Source organism: Drosophila sulfurigaster, chromosome 3, assembly GCF_023558435.1.
Source record: "Drosophila sulfurigaster albostrigata strain 15112-1811.04 chromosome 3, ASM2355843v2, whole genome shotgun sequence".
In the NCBI taxonomy this organism is placed as follows: domain Eukaryota; kingdom Metazoa; phylum Arthropoda; class Insecta; order Diptera; family Drosophilidae; genus Drosophila; species Drosophila sulfurigaster.
This window is the reverse complement of record NC_084883.1, coordinates 43,545,241-43,568,692: the sequence shown is the minus strand read 5'-3', so window position 1 is coordinate 43,568,692 and position 23,452 is coordinate 43,545,241. Positions and strand designations below refer to the sequence as shown.

The 23,452-nt window shown below is 42.2% G+C and overlaps 9 protein-coding genes across 9 annotated transcripts in view; 1 reads left to right on the top strand and 8 right to left on the bottom strand.

Annotated features, from left to right (window-relative positions):
* The window catches only part of LOC133842262 (protein furry), a 66,846-nt gene extending 45,098 nt beyond the window's left edge, over nt 1-21,748 (top strand). The window contains exons 15-29 of the mRNA XM_062275300.1: nt 623-748; nt 829-962; nt 1,728-1,826; nt 1,900-2,034; nt 2,098-2,269; nt 2,340-2,445; nt 3,307-3,642; nt 14,982-16,578; nt 17,130-17,636; nt 17,706-18,392; nt 19,348-19,395; nt 19,556-20,512; nt 20,574-20,822; nt 20,885-21,248; nt 21,313-21,748. Of these exons, the coding sequence (XP_062131284.1) occupies nt 623-748; nt 829-962; nt 1,728-1,826; nt 1,900-2,034; nt 2,098-2,269; nt 2,340-2,445; nt 3,307-3,642; nt 14,982-16,578; nt 17,130-17,636; nt 17,706-18,392; nt 19,348-19,395; nt 19,556-20,512; nt 20,574-20,822; nt 20,885-21,248; nt 21,313-21,494 (5,699 nt within the window). The 3' untranslated portion in view covers nt 21,495-21,748. The remainder of the gene's footprint in view (nt 1-622; nt 749-828; nt 963-1,727; nt 1,827-1,899; nt 2,035-2,097; nt 2,270-2,339; nt 2,446-3,306; nt 3,643-14,981; nt 16,579-17,129; nt 17,637-17,705; nt 18,393-19,347; nt 19,396-19,555; nt 20,513-20,573; nt 20,823-20,884; nt 21,249-21,312) is intronic.
* Nucleotides 3,657-4,528, bottom strand: LOC133842259 (serine protease 1-like). Its single transcript, XM_062275296.1, has one exon. The coding sequence runs from the start codon at nt 4,500-4,502 to the stop codon at nt 3,705-3,707; it is 798 nt and encodes a 265-aa protein (XP_062131280.1). The 5' UTR covers nt 4,503-4,528; the 3' UTR covers nt 3,657-3,704.
* On the bottom strand, nt 5,132-6,004 carry LOC133842284 (serine protease 1-like). Its single transcript, XM_062275324.1, has one exon. The coding sequence runs from the start codon at nt 5,987-5,989 to the stop codon at nt 5,183-5,185; it is 807 nt and encodes a 268-aa protein (XP_062131308.1). The 5' UTR covers nt 5,990-6,004; the 3' UTR covers nt 5,132-5,182.
* LOC133844689 (serine protease 1-like) lies at nt 6,604-7,462 on the bottom strand. Its single transcript, XM_062278777.1, has one exon. The coding sequence runs from the start codon at nt 7,436-7,438 to the stop codon at nt 6,608-6,610; it is 831 nt and encodes a 276-aa protein (XP_062134761.1). The 5' UTR covers nt 7,439-7,462; the 3' UTR covers nt 6,604-6,607.
* Nucleotides 9,170-10,100, bottom strand: LOC133845314 (serine protease 1-like). Its single transcript, XM_062279744.1, has one exon. It carries the CDS (start codon nt 10,069-10,071, stop codon nt 9,280-9,282), a length of 792 nt encoding a protein of 263 aa, XP_062135728.1. The 5' UTR covers nt 10,072-10,100; the 3' UTR covers nt 9,170-9,279.
* Nucleotides 10,998-11,885, bottom strand: LOC133845166 (serine protease 1-like). The gene has a single exon (XM_062279536.1). It carries the CDS (start codon nt 11,861-11,863, stop codon nt 11,072-11,074), a length of 792 nt encoding a protein of 263 aa, XP_062135520.1. The 5' UTR covers nt 11,864-11,885; the 3' UTR covers nt 10,998-11,071.
* Nucleotides 12,488-13,377, bottom strand: LOC133842261 (serine protease 1-like). The gene has a single exon (XM_062275299.1). It carries the CDS (start codon nt 13,351-13,353, stop codon nt 12,583-12,585), a length of 771 nt encoding a protein of 256 aa, XP_062131283.1. The 5' UTR covers nt 13,354-13,377; the 3' UTR covers nt 12,488-12,582.
* LOC133842260 (serine protease 1-like) lies at nt 13,819-14,935 on the bottom strand. The gene has a single exon (XM_062275297.1). The coding sequence runs from the start codon at nt 14,829-14,831 to the stop codon at nt 14,055-14,057; it is 777 nt and encodes a 258-aa protein (XP_062131281.1). The 5' UTR covers nt 14,832-14,935; the 3' UTR covers nt 13,819-14,054.
* Nucleotides 21,378-23,430, bottom strand: LOC133842256 (peptidyl-prolyl cis-trans isomerase D). Its single transcript, XM_062275294.1, has 4 exons — nt 23,205-23,430; nt 22,871-23,115; nt 22,494-22,814; nt 21,378-22,433 (listed from the first exon to the last, which is right to left on the bottom strand). The coding sequence occupies exons 1-4, from the start codon at nt 23,299-23,301 to the stop codon at nt 21,939-21,941; spliced, it is 1,158 nt and encodes a 385-aa protein (XP_062131278.1). The 5' UTR covers nt 23,302-23,430; the 3' UTR covers nt 21,378-21,938.
* Between the last annotated feature and the right edge of the window lie 22 nt (nt 23,431-23,452).

Below are 23,452 nucleotides of genomic sequence, written 5' to 3'. Positions count from 1 at the left end.
TGGAAAATAAATATTTTGCCGTCGGCGCGTTAATTTATTGTACTTTAAATCATTCACTTGCTGCTTAGGCTGCAGTTGATGTGTCCTGCAGGACAATACGCGCGAAACTAAGCCGAGACAATGGCGAAGGCGGCTTTTTAAACACTTTCAACGCGATTCGCCGCCATTGGAAGGCGCCAAAAATGCAGGCGGACAAAAGCTTTCAACACCCGAACCTTCGACCCACGGCAATTTGCTGCGTCGACGCAGTAGACAAATGTCGACATTTCATTCATTGAATCAACAGGTGTCAAGGTCATGGTTAGTGCCAAGTTGCAACAAGTGCGTTTGTGTGTGTGTGTGTGTGAGTGGCAGCTAGACCAATATCAACACTAGATATTTGCTGTTATTGTTGTCGCGTAGTAAACAAAAAACGTAACCCACAACCTTCCAGTGCCGGTTGAAGAAAGCTTTCGCTGGAATTCGCCAGTTGCCATTTGATGTGCTAGGATTGAGTTTAGTTCTCCGTTCAGCATGGCAGCGAATGCTACGTTTGCTTGCTGCGGTCGGTTTCGTTTTAATCGTAGTTTATGCATTTCATTTAATCCGTATATTTTACCATCTCTTCTTTTTTTTTTTGCAGAAGACGACACAAAGGTCGTGGGCACTTTGGATGTGCTGCTGAGCAGCGCTTATTGTCGCTCGCAGCGTTTCCTTTCCAAGCAGCTGGCACAGCTGCGTCCCGAACTGACCATGTCCATATTTTCCGGTAAGTGCGAAACACGATTCGCTTACATAATCCACATGTGTTGCACTACGACATCGAGAGTTGTTTGTTGTCTTTTGCAGAAATTACGCATCGTTTTCAGAGCGCACGCGAAGATGTGCGCGCCCTGCTGTTGCAGTGCCTCCTTCCCTGGCTGCAGAACATGGAACTGGTGGCCACGAGTGTGCCACCTGCGACGCCACTCTCCTACATTATGGTAAGCATAGTTTGTCAATCAAAGCACAATTCCCCAAAAGAGAAAGCCTGGCCGCAGGAAATGAATAACAAGCATACAATGGGTCTGGGGACTTAACCTGTGTGTCTGCTTCCGGCATTTCCTTTATAATAATCTCCTTTCCTGCCCAGCTGTTTTTTATACCCGCTAGCCATGGGGTAGAAGTGTATTATGATTTTGTGGCAACAGGAAATAAATGATTTTATTTAACATTCTATATGGTGAACAATTTAGTTTTTTTTGTGATATATTTTTATGTAATAGTATATTTACATATATACCAAATATTGTTTTGGGTATATTTTAGTATTTTTCAGTTCATTGATTGGTTATATTTTAACGATTGTAGCGCAGTGTTTTGCTTTTGTTAACAAAGTGTAGCGGATATATCGAATTTTATCAATATACCATTGCTTTTGCTTGCTATTGCTATTGCTATTGCTTTTGGTATATTTTAGTATTTTCAGTAGATTTGGTATAATTTAACGATAATAGCACTCTTGTTTGCTGTTATTAACAAAGTGTAGCGGATGTCTCTAAGTATATCGACATACCAAATTTAGTTTTTGGTATATTTTAGTATTTTTTTGAGTACTTTGATTGGGCATATTTTAACGATTATATCGCTGTTGTGTTTTTACAGGCAAAGTGTAGCGAGTATCTCTCAGTCTACCCTCGACTGCAACTTTTTGTTTTGCATTTCTTTGTGATTTCCACATTATTTATTTTACTCATATTTTTTATCAGTATTTTCCGGACTCGGGCACACGCGGTCGTCGAGAGGGCACCGGCTCAACGGAGGCAACGGAAATGATACTGAATAATCTTTTCTACATAACAGCAAAGGTAACGTTGCATAAAATTAACTTGACTTTTTCTTTTCGCATTCAAGCTCTCTGTGCTTTTTGTTTGCCAACAGTTTTCAGATGCACATCCGCGGGATATCGAGGAGTTGTGGGGCACTTTGTGCCAGTTCTGGCCCAACAATCTGAAGGTCATATTGCGCTACCTGGTCATCATGAGCGGCATGGCGCCCACCGAGCTATTACCCTATGTAAGTCAAGTGGATACAGGTTGATTACTTGCTTCGTTACATTTCTTCCTTGTGTCTTTGCAGGCCAAGCGAGTGGCACTTTATTTGGCACGCAGCTGTCCGGATCGATTGCTGGACGAGCTCATGGCCGAACTACAAACGGTGGAGACACTCAACTGTCTCATTGAACGCACCGAGACGCCTCCATTCTACAGATTGACAAGCATGCGAAAGGCATCCAGTCACAGTGCTGATGGTGAGTTGAGTTTGATTGCAGCATCAATTTAATTGACTTGACTTCCAACTCTTCTTGCATTGATTGACAGGTCAAGCGGTGGGCGGCATTAATGATTCGCGCACACAAGATTTGACCGTGGAGAAGGGCACCATTCACACGAAACGACACAGCGGCGAGGACCCCATTAAAATAGGGTAGGTTTCTAAAGTTGTATGACGAATAAGTCAGTGCATTACTACTCGTTAGCCATGTTGTGGAAGGGTATATTTATATACATAACAAATTTATGTCTGTAGCGGGAGAGCCACATCGGCTCTTGTTCAGCTTTAACATTTGTTTGACGGCTTGTTAAAACAGGAAGTTGTACTAGACTATAACAGCTTTAGATGCCAACTTAGTAAGCAATATCGATCTCTTTATGGTTACATTAAGTATTCGCCACTTTGCCAATGTTTTTGTTACACAATTTCATCATGTTGGCACATACAAAAAATGTCAAACACAATTTGAGATATAAGTCTAACAAACTTTTCCAATTGCCACCAATGCTGTAAACTTTATTTAAACTATGAAAAAACTTTCTGCTATGAAACTTGGGTATTGACGCTTCCGTTTCTTTTGCAACTAGGTATTTTTTATGTTTTCGGTTTATTTTTTATTCAAAAGTGTTCCTAAATATGAATAATATTTTTAGCCAAAACACAACGTTTAAGATACGTAGATTTACCAATTTATTAGCATATCAATTGTAATGTAAGAGATTCATGACACAAAGAAATGTTTTTAATGAAATCTAAAATAAATTGATTAGAGAAGTTTTGGCGATCTCATTAGTATTTGGCACAAAAAGAACTCCATACTTCTGTAATCTTTACACATAAAGAATTGGAAAAATAGAGTGTAATGTTTAAGTCAGCGAACCTAATGTTTAGGCTCTCCATGCTTAACTTAAAAGTTGTTCAATCAAGATTTCAATACTTCGCAAATTACTTACATTTGTCACTCACAGACAAGTATATTCTTTACTTATATAATTTGCATTTCCCTTTTTTTAGCACCTGCAAGTCGGACAGCGGCATTCGTGCTTACACCCAGGCCGCTGCAGCTGCTGCCGCCGCCGCAGTCACGCCCATTGCGGGCGGAAGTCGACCGCCTCGTGGCGCAGACAAAATACGTGCCGCATCGGGACCATCGATATTGCCACGTCCGGAGGATATACTCATCAATGACCCCGAGTTGCGTCAGGAGGAGAACGTGGAGTTGCGCAATGCATCTGAGGCACCGACGAATGCCCATCCACATCCGTTGCCCATGCCCGAATACGGTGGCTACTTTGCACCCCTCACGGAATTTCTGCCGGATGTCAGTTTGCCCATCAGCGGATTTCATCGGTAAGTGAATGACCTTTAATATCGTTTCTGCAATTGTTTATTGTGCTTTGGCTTGTGTGTGGTTAAAGGTAGTAGTAACCCACACCAGACTGCTGGTATATCCAATCGATGTGAGCACTCACACGAGTGAATACAGCCGGCAAACCGCGAGTGCATTGTGGAGATCCAAATGCCGTAACGCCAACCAAAGTGGGATTATTGTGGGTAACCAAGGGACCGCCAGAATCACCTTGACAAGTGGATCGACCACCAGGTGTGCTAATGCAAATTGTCCCATCAACAGCTTCCTTGAAGGTTCTGCGGCATTCGGTACTCGGTATGGTCTGGGTATCGATGCACTGCAACCAGTCGGCAATTTTGCCATCAGCCTGTCCTCCCCAACCGCAGGCAACAGCTCCCACATTCTCGAAACGATCCTGTTTGCGATTAAAGCTCGGCAATTGAATGCGATTGATCCGACTGCTAAAATTCACGTGGGGCGTGCGAATCAAGGCGATGTCATAGCCGGGGGCAGGGTAGAGATGATGTCGTATGAAATCGCTGCGTTGCACTCGATGTGTGATCTGCCCCTGCCATAAATTATTCGATCCGTAATAGACGTCCACATACGGCACAGTAGTAAGGCAATGCGCTGCTGTCAGCACCCAAGTGTTGGCAATGATGGAACCACCGCACAATCCAACGCCGTTGCTGCCTGGTGTCCGAAGCGCAATGCTGACAATGTAGGGAGCTTTGCCATCGGGAGCTGCATAGCCATTGGTTATAATGCTATCTGGTTGTTCCTCATACGGTAAAATCGTCGATTCCTTTATACTTGCCAAGGCAAAGGCCAGAGAGCACAAGATCAACAGCAACTTCATGTTGAGGCTATAAGGATGACTTTGTATAGCGAAAGTTGTCAGCTTATATAGCAGTGGATCCCTAGAGGAAAATTACCTAATACGTTAGGTAATGCGATAGGTTGATTGTTAATGATTTTTAACATTTGCTATGTAAATCAAGACTTGCACGTGCGGTAGTTGAAGTCATTATTTTACTTTTGATTAGTATATACATTAGAATTTTCGTCAGAGTTTCCATTATGACATGATTACTATTTTCATTATTCGTTTATTGCAGCTCAAATTTTCGTAGAACATGATCAAAATTTTCTTATTATTTAAAAAATTGTTAGCATTATTTGATAGTCTTTTAATTCTCTCAGGACTTCTTAGGCAACACTTCAAAATTAACGCCTAAATAAAAATATCATTTGAATGCAATTATTTTTAGAATTCTCTTCAGCATTTCAAAAGCTTAAATTTATTTTAATATTAAACTTTTTGGGCAGCGACTTCATTCAGTTTCTCTAAACAGTAGAGATTTTTGATTTCACTGATCTGATTGAAGCTCTAAAGCAATCTTTTGACAGCCAATTTCGGAATCTTTTAATATATTTTGTAATTGATCGTAGAAAAAACTACTTTGAAAACTAAAAACAACTTTAAGATATTTGTTGTTTGCATTCATTTTTATTGTATTATGAATTCATTAAAAAGTCTTAATAATAAGCAACACCAGAGTGTTGACGTATCCAATCCAAGTGGGCTGAGACTCGTGTGAATCCAGCCGGGGCGCCAGTTGTGCAACCTGAGGCTAAACCGAATGATGTGATTCCAACCAATATGGGATTGTCGTGAGTAACCAAAGGTCCACCAGAGTCGCCACCACAAGTGGATCTGCCACCTGGAGTCCTCAAGCACAAAATACCAAACGGAATGTTGCCGTAGGTTCTCGAGCATTCCTGGTTGCTCATGATTTGTTGATCGACACACTGCAACCAATCGGCAATTTTACCGTTGGCCTGTCCTCCCCAGCCACAGGCCACTGCCCACCAGTTCACAAATCCCTCATTTCTTTGGTTGAAAGTCGGCAGACGAACTCGGTTTACTCTGTCGTTGAAGTTGACATGAGGTGTGCGGATCAGACCGATGTCATTGCCATTGGTGTTGGGCCAGAGATGGTGCTTAATAAAATTGTTGCTGCGGACTACGTGATTGTATTGACCATTCCATCGCCAGTTGGATCCATAATGAATTTCCACGTAGTTTTTGTTATGGATGCAATGGGCAGCAGTCAGTACCCAATTGTGAGCTATGATCGATCCACCGCACAATGTCAGGGAATTGCTTCCGTCTCTTCTGAGATTAAGACTCACGATGTAGGGTGCTTTGCTCTCGTAAGCAGGATAACCGTTGGTAATGATAGAATCCGGTATGAGATCAGGCAACTCGGTCGTTGCATTATCACTTGCAACGCAAAAAACAAAGGAGCATGCCAAAGGCAATAGAACTGCAAACAGTTTCATGGCGAAGACTGAACTAAAATCTTAGCTAGAGTTCTGTAGTATTTATATACAAGTTAATGGATGCAACTAATTACCGTTTTCTTTTTATCAAAATTGCTAAACTCATTAAAGTTCAAAGACCGATTACTGTTTAGATTGCTAGGGCTTGATATCGCTATCATTAGGATGACATTAGCTAAGCAAATTCTAGTTGACAAATTACGACTTAGTGTTTAGTTGTTGGATACTTAAACGTGGTTCCTAAAAATGTTCTTCATTTTATTTCCTTAACTTACTTTTCACAACACAATGTGAAAACAAAAAATGAAATTTTGAATTAATTTTCCAAATAACTGTTCCATAATGATACCATAATAGTATAAATAATGCAACTTTGATGTCAAAACTTTTAGGTTTGCTCGGAAAGATTTGTTAGCAATTTAAATAAAATACAATGCGTTAAAAAAACCTTAATTGTATATGAAATTAGTTTTTCAATAACTTCACTATGCAAGTGAAATATCAGTAATATTATTTTTATTTAATAGAAAGATTAAGTTCCATTTGAAATAATCATAACTTCAAAAATTGTTTCAAAGCAAGAAAATTTAATATTTTGTCAAATCATAGAAACATTTTTTAATAGTATGCAACACCAGAATGTTGACGAATCCAATCCAAGTGGGCTGTCACTCTTGTGAATCCAGCGGGGGATCCCGAAGTGCAACCTGCACTCGAAACAAACGAGGTGACACCCACCAATATGGGATTGTCATGGGTAACCAAAGGACCGCCAGAGTCGCCACCACATGTGGATTTACCACCTGGAGTACTTATACACAAAATGCCAATGGGAATGTTGCCATATGACTTGGAGCATTCCTGATTGCTCATAATTTGCAGATCGGCGCACTGCAACCAATCAGCAAGTTGACCATTGGCCTGTCCTCCCCAGCCACAGGTTACAGCCCACCAGTTCTCGAATAGTTCATTCCTTTGGTTGAAGGTCGGCAAACGCACTCTATTCACTCTGTCAGTGAAGTCGACGTGAGGTGTGCGGATCAGAGCGATGTCATTACCATTGGTGTTGGGCCAGAGATGGTGCTGAATGAAGTTGTTGCTGCGGACTCTGTGATTGTATTGACCATTCCAGCGCCAGTTTGATCCATAATGAATATCCACGTAGTGCTTGTCGTTAGTACAATGTGCAGCTGTCAACACCCAATTGTGGGCTATGATCGATCCACCGCACAAAGTTAGGCCATTGCTGTCGTCTCTTCTCAGATTTAGACTGACAATGTAAGGAGCCTTTCCTTCGTATGCAGGATAACCATGGGTGATGATGCTATCGGGCTCGAGATTAAGTTCGAAATCTTCATCATGCGGCAAAATTGTCGAGTCGCTCTTATTTTCCAAAGCAAATGCACAGCAAAATGCCAAAGGCAAAAGTAGTAGAAACTGTTTCATCATTGAAACTCAACTTGAATCTCAACTGCAAGAAGTTTGCGTTTATATAGTTTGTGGCTTAAACTAAATATCACGGGTTTATCGTAGTTGGCAAAACCATTAAAGTTAGTCGGCTGATTACTAATGCGATTAGTTAACTCCATATCTTATTCATTAGTAGAACATTAGCTATGCAAATTCTGGTTGATAAACTATAGCTGACGTACTTAAATTTAAATGTTTTCTTGTCATTTTCCCAATTCTAATAGTTTTCTGCTGGAGCTTTGTAAAAGTTGTAGTCATGAGTTTTGTTGCAAATAATAAAATATATAGCTCTTATAAGCCATAAAAAAATGCTTCTAATGGTATTCTCGTACAAAAAAACAAATTTTATTGTTATTTAAGAAATTATTTTATTCGTAATCAGTCTGTTTATAAGACCTGATCAAAATGGTAAACTGAAGGTTCTCTCTTTCCCGAATATATACAAATGTTCACAAAACTGTCAGGAAAAATACATTTTCACAGTTTTATTATATTCTTAAATCATTGAGGACTCTTATTAATAGTAAGCAACACCAGTATGTTGACGTATCCAATACAAGTGCGAGAAGACGCGTGTGAATCTGGCATTAGTTCCTGTAGTACAGAGATTATTAAAGTCAGCCAATATGATGCCTTCCAATATTGGAGGGTTAGTTTTCCTAACCAATGGACCTCCAGATTTCCCACTACAATAGTTTTCGCCATCAGAAGTTTTTCGGCACATTAACACGTCGTAGGGAATGGGACGATATGTGCTTGAGCACTTGTACTCAGCGCACAGGAGATCGTCGTTGGCTCGCCCTCCCCAGCCACAGGCCATACCCAACCATTTCACTAACTCGTTTTCCCTTTGATTCAATGACGGCAATCGCACCTTGTTAACTCTGCTATTAAAGTAGACATAAGGCGTACGGATTAGCCCAATGTCGGTGCCATTCGTGTTGGGCCAGAGTTGGTGCTGAATAAAGTTGTTGCTATGGACTCTGTGTATGAACTGATCATACGGTCGCCAGTTAGAACCATAGTAAATCTGCACGCTGTCTTGGTAGTGGAGACATTGGGCAGTAGTCACCACCCAATTGTTGTCTATTATAGACCCTTCGCACAATGTTATTGTTAGGCCATTGTTTCCATCTCTTCTGAAATGCAGACTCACAATGTGGAGAATTTCGATATCGTAATCGGGATAAACTATATTATTTGATGAGACTACCGTCTTATTTGCACTGGCAAAAACAAAGCTTAATGTCAAAGACGAAAGAACTGTAAACAGTTTCATGGTTTAAAATTCACTGGAACCTTAAATACATCTGCGCTTATATATAGTTAATGGTCACGTGTTTACTGAATTTGGGGAAGCTGTTCAAGGTACAAAGTATGATAAGAGAGGACGACTTATCTTATGCATTAATAACACATTAGCTAAGCAATTGACAGTCGATGATTGAAGGTTAGTTTATGGTAATGTTTGTGCGATCATCCTTAAACACTTTTTAATCACTCTAAAATTTAAAGTATAATAATTATTTATATTGTCCAATAAAAGGAATTAAAAACTGATAACCACATTAATTCTTGACTGCAAAACAGCTGTCAACAGTTTTCAACGTCTAAAGCAAAGTTTGGATAATTCGTAAATTTTAACTTCAGCAAAAACCTATCTCAATATTATTTCTAGCGAAAGTCTTAAAGATTCTAGTTTTAATCCACTTTTAGTAACAACAGTTTAATTTTACTTGCATGCATTTCATTTAAAATCAATATTTAAAATCAAAGAGAATCAATATTTAACATCAAAGAGCGAGCCATTCTGAGAATTCCTAGTAATATGCCACCCCAGATTTGTCTCGTATCCATTCGATGTGGGAGCTCACACGTGTGAAGCCTGCGGGAAGTCCGGCATCACAGGGACCAGCGGCGCCGAATGATGTGATGCCAACCAAAACGGGATTGTCGTGGGTGACCAAAGGTCCACCAGAATCACCGCCACACGGTGATGTACCACCCGTGGTCCTTGTGCACAATATCTCATCGAGCAAGCCTGATCCAAAGGTGCGACGACATTCGTCATTGCTTATGATCTGCACATCGATGCACTGCAACCAGTCGGCAAGTTGTCCATTCGCCATTCCTCCCCAGCCACAGGCCACAGCCCACCAGTTCTCGAATTGTTCGTTGCGTTGACTGAACTTGGGTAGATTGACCTTATTCACCCTCGAGTGGAAGTCGACGTGAGGAGTGCGTATGAGACCGATATCAAATCGTGAATTCTCGTGTACAATTAAGTTGGGCTTATAGACCTTGTGATTGTATTGACCATTCCAGGCCCGATTAGAACCGTAATGTATTTCCGCGAAGTCAGCTTCTGCGATGCAGTGGGCGGCAGTCAGCACCCAGTTGTGTGCTATGATAGTGCCAGCGCCCAGCCAGTCTCCGTTCTCATTATTCTTGCCCATCTTTAGACCCACAATGTACGGTGCCTTGCCCTCGTAGGCTGGATAGCCATTGGTTATAATGTTCTCCACCTGTAACTCCTCTTCCTCCAAGGCAGTCTGATTGTCAGCTGCAACTGCAACTGCAGCCACAGCCAGAATCGTTAGCAACGCGAACATTGTGGGGAAATTAACTGTTAAGAGACTAGTTATTGATGGTGCTTATATAGGGATTTAAACGGTTGTAATTAACTTACTTAAATATCATAAAGTACCTTAATGATTTCGGTCATTAGTTATCTAAATTGTAGAAATTAAGAATCTTGGCCCAACATATGTGACATTTTTTGAATGAAATTCGAAACATTGAGAAGGAGAAAAAGATTTTTGTTTTTCAAGTCAACTGAAATGGTTCATTTCATAAAAAATGTTCTACCATTTTCCTTTCCAAGCGTAAAAATTGTCTGTGTCTTGTCGTATATAATAAAATTGTATAATAATCTATGAAAGGAAATTATTAAATTAATAAATTATTATTCAATTTTATTAGTCGTTACATTATTATAATAATACATTAAACTGCAAGTATTCGACAAACAAAGTATGTTAACGAATTTATCTGCTTAGATTTGCTAAGATTACTATATAAAAGAATATCGTAACAAGGATGAACGTAATATTTTAATGAAGTACAAATTATGTTCAGTAGAAATTATGCATGAAAATCTGAAAGCATATTTCGTTTGAGCTTGAAAACCTTTTTAATGATCACTCCTAAAATTCTATTATACTCTTTTAAGAATTTTTTAAAAATTGAAGAAATAATCTGTGAACATTGAGAGACAGGAAAGTTCGTATTAATAGTAGGCAACACCAGTACGTTGACGTATCCATTCCAAGTGAGCGGTGATGCGTGTGAATCTATTTATATTGACCTTTTATAATATGATAATTAAAATTGATATCCGGAATTGTTATTGGTTAAATTCATAGTTGCAAAACATTTCTCAGTAGTTTATAACTTCTTAAATTTTCAACTTCTATAGGAACCTATCGCAGCAGTATTTATTACTTTTATAAGTCCAAACATTTCAATTTTGATCCGCTTTTAGTAACAACAGTTTAATTTGATTTGCATGCATTTAATTTGAAATCAATATTTAAAATCAAAGAGAGATTCCTAGTAATATGCCACCCCAGATTTGTCTCGTATCCATTCGAGGTGGGAGGTCACACGTACGAAGCCATCGGGATGTCCGGCATCACAGGGCCCAGCTACGCCGAATGCTGTGATGCCGACCACAATGGGATTATCGTGGGTGACCAAAGGTCCACCAGAATCACCGCCACACGTGGCCCTGCCACCCGTGGTCCTTGTGCACAATACCTGGTCGAGCAAGCCTGATCCATAGGTGCGACGACATTCGTCATTGCTTATGATCTGCACATCGATGCACTGCAACCAGTCGGCAAGTTGTCCATTCGCCATTCCTCCCCAACCACAGGCCACAGCCCACCAGTTCACGAATTGTTCGTTGCGTTGACTGAACTTGGGTAGATTGACCTTATTCACCCTCGAGTGGAAGTCGACGTGAGGAGTGCGTATGAGACCGATATCAAATCGTGAATTCTCGTGTACAATTAAGTTGGGCTTATAGACCTTGTGATTGTATTGACCATTCCAGGCCCGATTAGAACCGTAATGTATTTCCGCGAAGTCAGCTTCTGCGATGCAGTGGGCGGCAGTCAGCACCCAGTTGTGTGCTATGATAGTGCCAGCGCCCACCCAGCGTCCGTTATTATTATTCTTGCCCATCTTTAGACCCACAATGTACGGTGCCTTGCCCTCGTAGGCTGGATAGCCATTGGTTATAATGTTCTCCACCTGTAACTCCTCTTCCTCCAAGGCAGTCTGATTGTCAGCTGCAACTGCAACTGCAGCCACAGCCAGAATTGTGAACAGCGCGTACATTGTGGGGAAATTAACTGTAGAGAGACTAGTTATTGATGGTGCTTATATAGGGATTTACTTGGTTGTAATTAACTTACTTAAGTATCATAAAGTACCTTAATGATTTTGGTCATTAGTTATCTAAATCGTTGAAATTAAGAAGTAAAAGATACTTGGCCCAACATACCCTACATATATTGTACTCTTTTAATGATTTTTCAAACTTTGAAGAAGAGAACAAAATTGTTGTTTCTCACCTCGACTTAAATTCATAAAATAATGTGCAACTATTTTACTTTTGCAGTTATCTATATTCTTGATTTAAATTGTATCGAGTAATGAAATTAAAATAGCAATTTAAATTTTCCTTCTTTTAAAATATTATAATAATTCATTGAATTGCAAGTTTCAATGAATTTGACAAACAAAATGTAATTTCATGTTAGTGAATTTATTTACGTAGAACAAGATTTCTAGCAAGAATTAACAGAATATTTAAAAAAAGTACAAATTATTTATACTAAAAAGTGCATTAAAATCGTTTCGTTTCAAATTTTGTTTGAGTTCTAAAAGTTTTATGCTTTTCAATTATCAACTCTTTATTCTGAAGTTATATTTTCACTCTTAAAATCATAAAATTTCATATTAATTTTAAATGCTCATGAAAATATGTTTTATTTGGTCTGCATATTAGACAAGTTATAAAAAAAATAAGTAGTATAGTAAAAAAGGTAAAGAAATCAATACGAAATGCCAGTATGCTGATTTATCCAGTCCAGATGGCTAGTGACACGAGCAAATCCAGATGGATCTCCAGATGTGCAGCCTCTGGCAGAGACGAAGTTGGTGACTCCGATCAAAATTTGATTGTTTTCGGCAGTCAACGGGCCACCTGAGTCGCCGAAACAAGTCGATCTGCCGCCAGGAGTTGCCACACAAAGTACTTGAGGCTTTGCCCAATCCGCACTGTATGTGCGACGACATTCTTCCTGACTGATCACCTGCAAATTAACGCACTGCAGCCTGTTGGGTGTGCTCGTTGAGGTTGTTTCTCCCCAGCCACAAGCCAAGCCCGTTACTCCTACATATTCATTATTGCGTTCACTTTGAGGAGGAAGTCGAATGCTTCTGATATTGTTGTTGAAGCTGACACGTGGAGTGCGTATCAAGGCGATATCATCGCTCGGGTGGTTGATGATATTGTTGCCCCGCACAGTGTGCACAACTTCACCCTGGGCACGTCTTAGAGAACCGTAGTAGATGGTCACCGAGTTGTAGGGCTTTGTGCAATGGGATGCAGTCACCACCCAGGTGGGTCCAATAATTGTGCCGCCACAGAACGAGTTGCCAAAAGATAGAAACACAATGTAGGGAGCTTGGCCCCGAGCTGCCTGATAGCCATTGGTAATGATGCTGTCGGGAAGTGCGTCCAACTCATCAGGCACCTCGGTGCTGTTGTCTGCGGAGGCAATAGCCAGAGAGAGCAGAGAAACTAAAAGCAACACTTTCATTTTGATAAATGAGTCTAACTCGAGTTCTCGGAAAATGAAAGCTTATATAGTTGTTAAGACCCCCCAGAGAAGTGGCTATCATTGCCTGATAAACTAAATGTGAGAAGACATTTGTCAAGAAGTAGTTAAAATTGGCAATTACTTAATGATTTTGTACATTAAGTCGGTCAAGATAAAAAACGGGACATTTGAAAACTGCAAATTGCGCCTAAAACTCCATGTGAAGTTTTCATTGCAAAACAAAAGTCACGTGTGTAATTGAAAATGACGTTTAATAGGTTCACTGAGTTTTGCTTTTGAACATTTAAGGAACTCCAAATTATTGGAGAATGGAAAAGAATAGTGTGTCATAACCTTCTAGTTAGGATCTGTTAAAGTAAAATTCGTAGTATGAAGATTTCATTTTAAGTATTAGTATTTATGATTAAGTATTAAGCATTATCTAAGTAACTACAGCAACTAAAATTCATATTTCAAGGTATATTTTATTTTTGGTATTTCCTCCTTTAAAGTTTTAAATTTAGAATTTTAAACAATGTTTTCACTCAAATTGTCTGATTTCTTCATAGCTTTTTGCTTGTTTGTAAAGAGGTGTTCTTTATTAAAAAGCAAGTATGAATTCTAAGCTACGGTTGATAAAATTGTTTAAATTCATAGTTGCTTATTTTTAAGAGAGATTTATTGAAAGCAGCAAAGTCTCTTTAATATGAAATGCCCGTGTGTTGTCGAATCCAGCCCAAATGGCTCGTGACACGAGCAAATCCCGATGGTTTTCCCGTGGTGCAACCGCCTTCATTGTAAAAGTTGGTGACGCCTATTAAAATCTGATCGTCTATGGTGACGAGAGGTCCACCCGAATCTCCGGCACAAATGGATCGACCACCAGTCGTGCTCACACACAATATTTGATCCTTCACCCAGTTGGAATTATATGTGCGTCGGCATTGGGCATTGGAAATCACCTGAGAGTCAACGCACATCAGCCTATCAGGGGTGTTAGTTGTGGTTGTGCGACCCCAGCCACAAGCTGTAGTCCATCGGTTGACATAACGATTATTGCGATCACTGAAGCCGGGCAGCCGGACTCGGTTGATGGCATTGTTGAAGTTGACGTGGGGAGTGCGTATTAAAGCAATATCATCGCTGCGATGATTGATGATGTTGTTGTTGCCAGACACAGTGAGCACCACTTGACCCTGGTTACGATGCAGTGAACCGTAGTAGATGGTCACCGAGTCGTAGGGCTTGGTGCAGTGCGAAGCGGTGATCACCCAGTTGTGGCCAATGATGGAGCCACCACACCAAGCATTCCAGTCGCCCCTGCGAAATGTGAGAAAGACAATGTAGGGAGCTTTACCCTCTGGTGCCGTGTAGCCATTGGTGATGATGTTGTCGGGTATGAAGTCCTCAGAAGGTGCTCCAGGTGTGGTGGCTGCAAAGGCCATTCCGAGAAACAGAATTCCAAACGCGAGCTTCATTTTGTGTTGACTGCAAATTTCTGCTTCTGCTTATATAGGCATTCTGTTATCTCTGCCGAGTCATTTACCATATCTTAATGAAGCTTAACATTAAATAATAATTTGTCTAAAGTTATTCACCTTAATATTCTTCATCTCTTTCTCTTTTAGCTGCAACGTAGCCGTCATGCTGCTCACGGACATTGTGGTCGACGGCATTCCGGGCATTGATTGGACATTGCATCTGCCGTTGATGCTGCACATTTTGTTCCTCGGCTTGGATCACACACGCATCATTGTGCGGGAGCATTGCAAGCAACTTTGCGTCAATCTGTTGATTGTGCTGGCCGAGCACAACGATCATTTGACCGTGGCACGCATTCTACTCAACAGCGAGACAAGCAAACTGGATCTAGGTTTAACTGTGCCAGCCTTGCCAGTGATTGACAATAATTTCACAGAGCTACATCAGCAATTCGATAGCTATCTGCTGCACGTGAGTCCACAGGCAGCAGCCTATGCGCTGCATCATAATCTCTCCAGTTCGACGATTATTGCCGCTTCTCATGTCACCAATCAACAAACATTGCCGCAAACGCCGCAGAATCTGCAACAGCCGTCGCCAGCGCAGAACGCAGCACTGAGTGCCACACCACCAACGCTGGCCACAACTCCGGCAGCGCTGCAGATCAATCCCAACAACACGGAGAACTCGGAGGTGCCGCTGATAAACACCGATGAGCATGCGCCACCACAACCGGGTCCAAGCATGCCCATTGCACATGTGATCAAGAGTCTGCTCAAGTTTTTGGCACACGACACGTGTCAACCGTTGTGGAACTACGAGGACATTACGGCCAAGGTGTGGGCAGTAAAATCAGCGGAGCAGCTAAGCTGCTTCCTCAAGCACATGGTCAAGGTGTTTGCCGACAGTTATCCCCAGGCGCGCATTGCCGAACGTTGGGCACAGACCGCACTGCAATTGGGTTTGTCCTGCTCTTCGCGTCATTATGCGGGTCGCTGTCTGCAAATCTTTCGCGCATTGAATGTGCCCATCAATTCACGCATGCTGTCGGATATATTGTCACGTCTCGTGGAAACCGTGGCCGAACAGGGTGAGGACATGCAGGGATATGTGACGGAGTTGCTGCTCACTCTCGAAGCAGCTGTTGATAGTCTTGACTCGGACTTTAGACCTCTGGATGTGATGAAGGACATTTTCAAGAGTACGCCCAATTTGAACAACAAGGACGGCGGTCCCAACTCCATATTGCCGGGCAAGAAGTCGCCCTCCGGCATGACGCCGCAATCCTCGAACTATTCAATACCCAGTCATGGACGCAGCACCAGCTATTCGGTTTCCTATTGCGGTCGCAAGGCCAACAATTCGCCCTGCGACAAACAGGTGGAGCTGCGGAATCGCGCCTCAGGCATTGAGCTGGAACGTAGTGTTGTCTGCAAGTTCGGTGGCGTGGGCGTTGGAGCTGGTTCGGCTTTGTCCAGGTCGCGTAGTGCTCAGAGCTTGAAGATGCTGGGTGATACGGCGACACAGGATGATAAGATGACCATACTGGCGCAATTGTTTTGGCTATCGGTTTCACTGCTCGAATCGGATTATGAGCACGAGTTCATGCTGGCTTTGCGGCTGCTTACACGAGTGTTGCATCGTCTGCCACTGGATCGTCCGGATGCGCGGGACAAGGTGGAGAAACTGCAGCAGCAATTGAAGTGGACTGCCTATCCGGGTGTGCATGCACTGCTGCTCAAGGTAAGACAGTCGCCATTAGTAATTATTGATTATTATATAAATCCCTTTATTACTAGTAAATGGTAATGTTGATAGGTTCATGACTAGGTCATTAGACTGTTTAGTGCTAATTGTAATACAAAAATATTGACAAAGTGTTGCTTGCGTTGCTTACCTTATACTGAGCTCCACTTATCTGTCAGTCAGTTTTTATGAGCAGCGCATACCGATTCTGTTGTGAAGACCCTACAAATATCGAACTTGGTTAAACATTAAAAAAACAACGTCAAACAAATTAAACATATATGTATTTTCAAAACTAGTATCTTTTACGCAATAGTGAATACATTATGATTAATTTCTAAGAATATTATTCTGATGCGTAACTTGGATGTTATTCAAAAAGTCTTTCTATGGGATCATAATTGAATTGAATAGTAAATTTATCCCAATACATCATTTAGACTTCAGTATACTGGACTGTAGTTTTATTTCTCTCTACTCTTAATATGAATAATGGTTCATTCCAATTGGAGAATGTTATTTTAAATTTCTTATTTTTCTGCTTTCAGGGCTGCACCCACAGCGCTACCTATGAACCGACAATCACACTGCTTTCGCAGTTTGCACCGCTGCTCAGTCTGCCAGTTTGTGATCCCACCCAAAGCTGTGCGTTCCCCATGAATGTGATTGCACTGCTGCCCTACATGCTGCTGCACTACGAGGACGCCAATGAGATTTGCATACGCAGCGCAGAGAATATTGCACATGTGTCCACCGAGCTGGGCGCCAAGCTGGAGAACCTAGGCACTGTGATGACGCTCTACAGTCGTAAGACATTCTGTAAGGAATCGTTCCAGTGGACCAAGTGTGTGGTCAAGTATTTGCATGACACTTACGCACACATGGGTCTCCACATGCTGGCCTTCCTCATCGAGGTGCTGGAAAAGGGACCGCAACAGGTGCAGGTGCCAGTTCTCAATGTCATTCACTGCATGCTGCACTATGTGGATCTGTCGGCGCCACAAGCTCAAACCATTAATGCGGATCTATTGCGTGCCATTGGCAAATATTTGGATGTGAGTCTGTCTATATAGGAATTGTACAAGTTAATCGATGAACTAAATACGTATACTTACTTTTTACAGACTGTAAATTGGAAGGACTCGCTGAAGATACTGAAGTTGATTGTGACACGCAGCTCGTCGTTGCAAGTGGTGCCGCCCAGCGATGGCAGCAGCGCCGGCTTATCGTTCTCCTTCTATAGCGCATATCCGGACTCGGATATGTTCTGTAAAAAGGAACTGGCCGGCCGCACCATGGAGTTCACCTTTGATGTCTCACAGACGCCGCTCATCGGTCGTCGCATACTGCTCAAAACGGAGGAGCCCAACCTTGTGGGCGGCGGATCTGGCGGCGGTGCATCGGGCACTGGAAATTCATCGCTCAACTCGACGCTGACCAATGCCACAACGGTGACGGTTGCGCCTGCCCAGCAGGCCAGCGCACAGCTGCAGCAGCAACGGGCCCACAGCAATGTGGCGGCCATTGCCGCCTCTGCCGTCGCTGCCCAGCAACAACAACAGCAGCAGCAACAACACCTGTTGCAACAGCAACAACAGCAGCAGCAACAACAACAGCATGTTGTTGGTGGTCTTGGCAGCATTGTTGGCACTCCGAATTCACCAAGACGCAGTGCGAGTCTCTCGCCGGCGGATACAGTGCCGCTCAGTGGATGGAAACGCCCGTGGATGTCGCAGTGTCGAGTGCGGGAATGCCTTGTTAATTTGCTGACCACATGTGGTCAACGTGTGGGTCTGCCCAAGTCACCATCGGTAAGTTGTTGCGGTGGGAACGGGGACTGGGGACGACAGTCTGTCAGCTTGTACATTAGCAAGGTGCATGCTTTGAACTCCCCTAGCGCTAGCTCTTTCAGCTCCTGCTTTCTAATATGTATTTACTCTACGAGCATAATAATGTGGCCCGATCATCTCTACAGCAAATTATTTATTTTCTACTTCTTTTTTCTTTCATGTAAAATAAACCAAATATCAAAAATATCAATATCAATATATATCAAAATCAATCCGATATCGAAACAATAACTAACACGCCATTAATCATCATTAACAACCCGAACCAAACCTAATTATAGGACGATTTCATAAACTCAATTTGCTCAAAGGTAAAGGAACATGTTTCTAAATGCCACGTGTAGCTTTGTTTTTGTTTTGTGTCATTTGTTTGATTTGTTGGCTCGTTGTTTAAGTTCCGTAATGTCGTATTAGATTCTTTGTTTCATTCCACACGTTCTGCTCAGATCCGTTTCATTCATTCATTTGATTTGTTAGTACAATCTGCTTACTCATGTTTAGTTTTTGTTTCATTCCATCCATTTCTTATAGCACACAAGCATGTTTTAGATTTGATCATGTGAAATCCTTACATTTCATGTCTTTTTTTGTCTAAGCCCCAAGAATCATAAAATATCGTAAGGATGTGGAAATATTAATTTCTTATGAATCGTTTGTTAACGTTCTAATTATTTCTTAAAAACATTCCTGTAAACCTTACATAAACTTTTCTTGTGCAACACTTCGGAATTGGTGAGAACTCAAACATGCTTGCTCCCCAACTTATCATTTCCTGTTCAGATACCCCACCACACCGCTGCGTTTTATTTCATTTCGTTTTGTTTCATTTCCATTGCGTTCCGTGCCTGTGAATGCGCATGTGTGTTTTTTTCAAACTGTACGTTTCGTTTTCTTGTTTTAACTTTAACACGATCAGTCGTTGAGCACGTCACTTCTAACGGGATCGATTGCGACCAGACAAAGCGTAAGCTGTCCAGTCTACTATTTATATCTATATAAATGTACTATATATATATCTGTATCTGTATATCTTATATTAATCATTTTCTTAGATCAATTTGAGTGTTTTTTTTTGTTGCATGTTTTAATTACAATGGTACTAACGTATTTCTGATAATATGCAGGTTATATTTAGCCAATCGTCGGATCTTATGGAGCGTCAATCTTCGGCCGCCTCCTCCACCGAAGAGACATCAGGTCCACAGGGTGATCTTAGCAGCGGATCTCGACGCGATGACGGACAGCCCGATTTCACCGTGTTCAAAGACTTTGATTTCCTGGAGTACGAGGACAGCATTGCTGGAGAGTCAACGGACAACTTTAACTGGGGCGTACGACGCCATCAGTTTGTTGGCGATGAGGAATGCTTGAATTGTGGCAGTGGTATCGGTGGCTCCATCAAGGGTGGCCATTCCTCTGCGCTGGAGGATAGCTTCAGCGATAAGACGCCCATTTTGAGCAAACGCAAGCGACAAACCGCCGATGATTCTTCCGATGAGGAGGGCGAATCGGAATCTCCGCTCGACGACGATCATCGTCAGTCATTCTTGAAGAACAGCTTTAGCGCCGTGCCGCCCACATCTTTGAGTCTGCGCGAGCGTCGGCGTCGCAATTCGGTGTCGCGTAGCGATACCAGTGGCTCAAGTGCTGGAGATTTGGGTGATATTACACCATGCAATGCCTCGCCCCATTTGCAGGGCATCATTCGATTTGGTGCCGCAATACGCGATGAGGCCGAGGAGAATTGGCGACGTCAGTTGCAATCAATGCTTGTTAATCAGCCATCGGCACACACCTCAGAGCTGTTGATGCAATTGTATCGACTGATCAAGGAGCTAACCTTCAAGACAATCAGCATTTCGAAGGAGGCAAAGAAGTTCTTCACAGGCATCGGATCGCAATTGGGCAATCGCATATCGCTCTTCACAGATCTGTTGAGCTCTCGCGCCGATCCGCCGCGTGTTTGGTGCAGCGAACTGCAGACAACGACGCCCAAATTGTTTGAAATGCTGCGTTTCAATGTGCTCGAGGTGCAGGAGCATCTTGAGACGTTCTTCGATCGCAAGGATCAGGTGTTGGAGGTGAGTTAAATTAACTTTAATTCAATTGAAAAGCAGTTTAATTGTTTTAATTCTTTTGCAGTGTTTGGATGCGGTGAAAACGTCGTGCAAGTTGTCGTTGTTCAATGAATCGGATGTCGCTGCTTCCGGCTTGGAGATGCCCAGCAGCAGCTCGAGCATAGCCTATATGCCTTTTGATCCTGCCTCCACGGAGGTGGTGCTCGATCTGGGCCGTTCCTTGTACAAACTAATGTTCCAGCTGTTGCTGCTGATCGAATCGAATCATAAAATATCCTCTAATGTGGTCAATCATTTTCGTGTTAACGAAGACGTAAGTGAATCAATCTTTTGAGGCACATTTTGAACTTTCATAACTTGTTTTTGCTCTTGCAGATGCATGACATATCCGATCTTTATGCCTTGGTGCGCGATGCATTGGTGCGTTGCACCACGGAAGCAGAGATCGATTGCCTGGAATCATCCACCTCTACTGAGGGTGAACATACGCCGACGCCGTCGCCTGGCTTGCCGATGACCCAGGAGGAGTTTGAGGCATCACTGCATGAGCATATTGGTCTTCAACGCTGGTCCAGCGCCATTTCACATGTGCGACAATATCGACGTGTCTCTACGTTAAATGCAGGCGATCAAAGTCTGACAATTTTCAGCTATGGCAATATCGACAGTCGCATCAAATTCGACGAGATGACGATCATATTGAATGCTTATGCTCACAGCATTATGAAGGATCGAACAGGTTTGTTTACCAAAAATTACTATAATATATTTCGAAAGAATGCTAATCAATTGGTTCTTTGCAGAGGACTTCATTGTGTCCAAATCCGACTCGGAGCTGTTTGAGGTGTACGCAATACTCTCGGAGAACTTGTATCACGTGTCCAGCGCCTTGACCAACATGGAAATCAACATGAAGGCCTATCACATGGGCGCCGGATCAAATAATTTGCATCGCAGCGAACAGGATATTGTGACAAATCTTTAAATCTAAAACAAATGGAACTTCTACATATGGCTAAACTTAGTGCAGGATTAAGCTCATTTTGATATGCTATCTAATCAAATAAATAGTTGTTAGTATTTAAGCAGCATTATTATATAGGCACTACTATCCCACTATCATTCAGTTGAGAGAGAGAGTTGATAAATCATTATTGTGAACAAATGTGTTTTTTAGGGTACGAATACGATACAATTACATAATATACTTACATATACGATAAATACATATAACAGCTATGGCAATTAGTTTTTGTGGCGAAACCCAATGGAACAATTTGCAATATCGTATGTTTTTTTGTATAAAATAAAAACATTTAATTATAAAGTATTGATGTCATTTCGATCCACATTGAACACATGGACAGCTTACACTAAAAGTAGAGCAAAATTTTCAACTTGTACAAAATATTCAAAAAATGTCCCCTAACTAATTGAACAGTTTCTTGAGCGCTTTTCGTTGCTGTTTATTGTATTCGGCCAACAGCTGCTTGGCACTGTTCAGTTCGTTCAGGATCTGTTTGTTCTCCGGTAGCAATTTGTGGGCATGCTTCAGGTCCTTGATAGCCTCTTCATAGTTTCGCATGGCACTTTGCGCTTGGCCGCGTCTATAGAACGCCTTGCTGCAATTGGGATCCAGACGTATAGCCTCTGAGCATTCGTATTTGGCATACTGATAATTCTCTAGTTTCAGCTCCACGGCAGCCATGTTGATGTTGTTCACCACTGAGAAGTCGTCGAGCTTACGTAGATCCGTGTCATCAGGGCAGCCTTTGAGTTGCTGCCAGTCGAAGTTCTTGCGCAGCATTGTGTAGTAACGATTCGCCTTGCGGTATTTGGCACGTGCTTCATGATATCTGCCAAGCTGAAAGAAGTGATTACCCGATTGCCGCAAGCCCGTGAGCAGCTGAACTGTAGCGTCGGACTGCAAGATAGACAATTGTATAAACTTTATAGTGATTATGTAACAGATGCTGCAACTTACAGTTGGCTTGTTGAATTTGCCCGTCCAATCTTGTGGATATGGTGGCAGTTTGTCTGTTGTCTCATCATTGCAGTCTACTCCCCAATCCGTGTCTGGTGCTAGTTCGCCACAGTCGCTGATCATAATGTCCACCGTGGGATGTGCATCATCCGTGCAGTTCTGCTCCATTTCAGCCACAATACCGAGACCACGTAGCACACGACCCACAACGACATTGGTGCCATTGAGGTTCTCGCAGCCAACGGCTGTGATGAAGAACTGTGAGTTGTTGGTGTGTGGCTTGCCATAGTTGGCCATGCTGACGACGCCTTCGTCATTGTGCTACAGAGTGAGAAGATGAGATTTGTCTCTTGTTGATTGCCTGCTCACTAACTCACCGTCAGTTCAAAGTTCTCGTCCTCGAAGAGTGGTCCATAGATGCTCTCGCCGCTGGTGCCATCATTGTGTACCAGATCGCCGCCTTGGACGGCAAATACTCGCTTGATGGTGTGGAAGCGTGTGCCCTTGTAGTGCAGTGGTTGCCCTAACTGCCCGATGCCACGTTCTCCTGTGCACAGAGCACGGAAATTTTCCGCTGTCTTTGGCACAACATCCTTGCGCAGTTCAATTATCATGCGTCCCGCTGCGCAAAAGTAAATATACACACACGCAAACACACACAGTAATTATTATGTAGGTCAAGTAGAGATTGTGCGACTTTGTTTTGCTTACCGCTTTCCTGGCCAATGGTGATATCTAAATACACCAAGGGATTCGTCGCCTTCACGGGCTGTAGCAGCTTGTGTTGCGTTGCATCCATTTTTGTCATCTAGGCGCAGCTTTTTTGCCGACCAATCGCGATTCCAAACAATATTGAGCCAACTTTAAATTAAGTAAACAAATGGCATACGATTTACACTTGAACCATGACCAGTGCTGCCCATAAACTTTATTGTGTCTGCAGCAACAGCTGATTGGGG